The sequence below is a fragment of the Pteropus alecto genome, unplaced genomic scaffold (assembly GCF_000325575.1).
Source record: "Pteropus alecto unplaced genomic scaffold, ASM32557v1 scaffold7, whole genome shotgun sequence".
Taxonomy (NCBI): Eukaryota; Metazoa; Chordata; class Mammalia; order Chiroptera; family Pteropodidae; genus Pteropus; species Pteropus alecto.
In genome coordinates, this window is record NW_006494614.1 from 47360427 (window position 1) to 47364357 (window position 3931).

Here is a 3931-nt window from a genome sequence, read left to right on the forward strand (position 1 = left end):
CTGCCCTCCACCCCCTCCATCGGGGCACACTGGGTGGCCTTTTCTGGCCTACTGGCACAAGCACAACCATCTGGGGTGGGTGGGGTGGGTGGTTACCTGTCTCCCCACTTCACTGTTGTGTAGACGCATCAGTTTATTGGCTTGGGATCCTGTTTTTTTCACCTTCATAGGAGCATCGGAAAACTTGGCCCCCATGAGGAGCCCGTAGCTGAGGTTGTCCGCACATCCTCCCCAGCGGTTCCCGGGCCCGGGTGGCTCACCTGGGACAGGGCCGCAGGAGCAGCCAGGCAGGTCGCCGGAGGTGCAGGCCCGGGCGATGGCGTGGCTGATGGCGGCTGCCGACAGCGCATACACGAAGGCGGACTCCCGGGTCCCTGTGGGGAGGCATGAGGTCAGCCAGGGTGGGGTGACCCAGGGATAGCACCCAACCCAGGCCTGAGGGCCTCCTCCTTGGCCCCTACCTGCTTCTGTGAGGTCAGGTGGGGATGGGCTTCAAGCAGGGTGGAGCAAGTGGAGGACAGCACTAGGGCCATTAATCTGTCCCCTCACATTCTCCCATAAATGCACGCGTGCGCGCACACACACACTCGCAAAGGCCTGCAGAGTCCTACACATGCACAGGCACTCCCTCAGTCCCACATACTCTCAATCCCATATCTCCCCCTGCCTGCCCCACACTCAGTGTTAGGGGCTGCTTTAGAGAAATGGAGGCCCAGTCCCTGAGCTCAGCAAAGCACTCATGACCTGATGGGCAGGACAAGTGTGCGAAGAGCCGTTTCCCCCCAAAAGTCAAGTCCTCATTCCTGGTACCTGTGAATGTGACCTTATTTAGAAATAGGGTCTTTTGCAGGTCTAATTGAGCTCGGGTCATACTGGATCAAGGTGGGCCCTAATTCAATGACCTTAGAAGAAGAAGGAGTTTTGGATTCAGAGACACATAGAAGGAGAAGGCCATGTGACAGAGGCAGAGACTGAGAGGATATAGCTCTAAGCCAAGGAACACTGAGAACCACCAGCCACCACCAGAAGCTAAGAAGAGGCCAGGAAGATCCTCCCCTAGAGCTTTCAGAGGAGCACTAACCTGCCAACACCTAGGTCTCGAACCTCCAGCTTCCAGAACTGTGAGGCAAGAGACTTCTGCTGTTTGAACCTCCCATCCCCTGTTTGTGGTGCTTTGTTACAGCTGCCCTAGCAAACTCGCACAGAGCACAACGTGTCTTGGCTATGAGGTGTCCTTGCCTTGGGTTCAAGCCCTGGCTCCATCTCTTACCTAGCAAGTCACCTCCCCGTCTTAAGCCTCAATTTCCTTAACTGTAGAATGGGGAAGATGATACCTACCTGAAAGGCTATCTCTAGAGTTCAAATAATTCAAGAAGGAAGGAAGCTTTGTTAAGTGCTGTACAAACGTTAGCTGTTATGTGCAGGGGAGAGATTAGATTTATCAGGGAATTTCTGCTCATCAAAAGCCTTTCTGTTGCACACATGACCCCCAAATCCACCCTAGGAGCCACCTTCTCCAGGCAGTCTTCTCCACAGATATTCTTTGTCTCTACATCATTCCGTATCTTTCAACAACTTTAGTTGGCTCCCTTTAGAATTACCTGCAAACACCAGGATGTCCCTGGCATCATTCATTCCTTCATTCATGCATTAGGGCATTTGTGCATTTGTGCTTATTCAGGCTCTCCTGCACTGGTATATTCACTTACTATATTTTTATTCATTCATCGATTCATGCCTAAATGTTCAGATCTATGATTAATTCATCCACCTCTCCATCCATCCATGCCTATAACCCTCTGCGTATCCATCTATCATCCATTCACTCATCCACCCATTATATATCCATTCATCCACCCCTGAATTCATCCACCTATCTAAACATACATACGTTTATGCCTGAACTCATCCATCCCTACCCACATGCATTCCACAGCCCCTAGCAGCCCCACTGGCTCTCTACCTCTCTCCAGGTCAAGCAGGTAGTTGGGGGCAAGTTCGATGGAGGAGCAGTTCCAGCGCATGTCCGCGAAGGCCTTGCGACAGGCCTTCATGACCTCACGGGCGGCGTGCACGACGGTATGCATTAGTTCCAGGTTGCTGCGGCACAGCTGCACCTGCGCAGACACCAGGCCCTCCAGCTGCTTGCAGTGCTGCGTCTGGTTCAGCGCCAGGGCTGCCGGCGTCTTGGACAGCGCCCTGCACACAGCCGAAAGGCAACAATGATGAAGGAAAGGCAGAGCATGTGAAGGGCCGCATAGCCTCAACCCTCCAGGCCCCAGCTGCTCCTCAACTGGCCAGTAGCTGTTGCTGGAAGGAGCCAGGAAACCACAAGACGCAAAGCACCATCCCCCTCATCTGCTTCTCTGTGACCTAGGGCACATCACTGTCCATCTCTGGGCCTCGGGCCCTCATTCATAACATAGGATCCTGACCTCCATCCGACCTAAGCTTTATTATAATTCTACTAACAATAAACAATTTTGCAGTTAACAAGGTACTCACATCCATTGTCTTTATTTAGTTCTCACAAAGCTGTGAATTACTTTTCATTCAACATTTATTCAACACTGAGTACCTACTAAGTGCCAGACATTGATAAGCGCTAGATTACTGTAATTATAGTAATAGGTTACAGTTAATTGAACACTTACTATATGCATAATGTAAGTTAGGAGTCTCCTATCATTGCTTCATTTAATTATTAAACTCATTTATTAAGCTATAAAGTCCTACATACGTGCGAGGGATTTTTATGAAAGAGCCATTCATTTTCTGATAAATCAGAAATAGCCATTAACTTGCCGTGTGATCTTAGTAAATCACCATCTCTCCCTGGACCTCAGTGTGCATACCTATAAATGTATTTCCCAGAATGGGTTCCAGTGAAACACTCTGAAAAAAGAGATCCGTGGTCAAGCACATTTGGGGAACATGATATACTACAAATCCCCTTGGAGAATCATGATGTACATTCATATTTTAAAGCCCTGAGAAATGTACCAGCAAAGCAACAGGCTTGGTTTTGCTTAACTCTTCGTCTGCTGAGCATGAAGCCCTTTGAGGAACACTGACTTCATCTGTGCTTTAGGAAATGCTGGCCTGGGGGCTCTCTATGGACCCTGGTGATGCTATAGGACCCAAGAGGTTCCCAGATCCTGGTCCTGAGCACTGGGATTCCAAGACTTGAGGAGCAGGGGTCCATCCTGGATCTGTCTTTTTCCCTAGGCCTTCGCTGAGGAACACACTGCATCAGGCAGCACCTCCTCTAAGTGCAGACTAGAGAGACCACAGCCTTAAAGAGTTCCACATAGACTTACCCCTTGCCCCAGGGTAAGCTGACCCTCAGCCACCCAGGGGAGACCCTGGAGGGAGAGGGGGTAAAAATAGGCCAATCTGAAGCTACGAGTGCTACGTGCCCACAGCAGTCCTCACTCAGGGTTGGGGCTCAGCCCTGGCAAGGCTGAGATCCTAGAACCCCTGAACTGAGATCCTGAGGGAGGTAGCCTGGTGCCAGAGAACAGCACAGGCCTGGGTAGACTGGTGGCTCTGTCCTCCCCTTGTGACTTTGCGCAAGTCACTTAACCTCTCCTCTCCCAGCAACTTCCCAGCATTATCTGAGGGATTAACTCAGACAATGTGCATCTCTTCTCTGCCTGGGGTTGACACGCCATGGTCGGCGCTCAGCTCTATTACTGCCTTAGTGGTCTTTTCCTACTTGTGGGCTGCCTTGTACTCCCACTTACTCGAGGCCCACGGGCTGCCACCTGACATTTAAGGTCCCTCAGAACCCGGCTCCTTGCCTTCTCCAACCTCTCATCCTTGTCCCCCATGTGTCCTAACACCCGGCCACGCAAGACTCCTGGCTTCTCTGACAGGGACTATCATACCATCACACCTTTGCCCAGGCTTTTCCTGACACCAGGAATGC

General features: G+C 51.2%; 1 protein-coding gene across 1 annotated transcript in view; it reads right to left on the minus strand.

Moving 5' to 3' along the window:
• WNT11 (Wnt family member 11) overlaps positions 1–3931 on the minus strand; it is a 16817-nt gene that overhangs the window by 6624 nt on the left and 6262 nt on the right. The window contains exons 2-3 of the mRNA XM_015600304.2: positions 1964–2199; positions 97–374 (exon numbers count right to left, since the gene is read on the minus strand). Coding sequence (XP_015455790.1) covers positions 97–374; positions 1964–2199 — 514 coding nt within the window. The remainder of the gene's footprint in view (positions 1–96; positions 375–1963; positions 2200–3931) is intronic.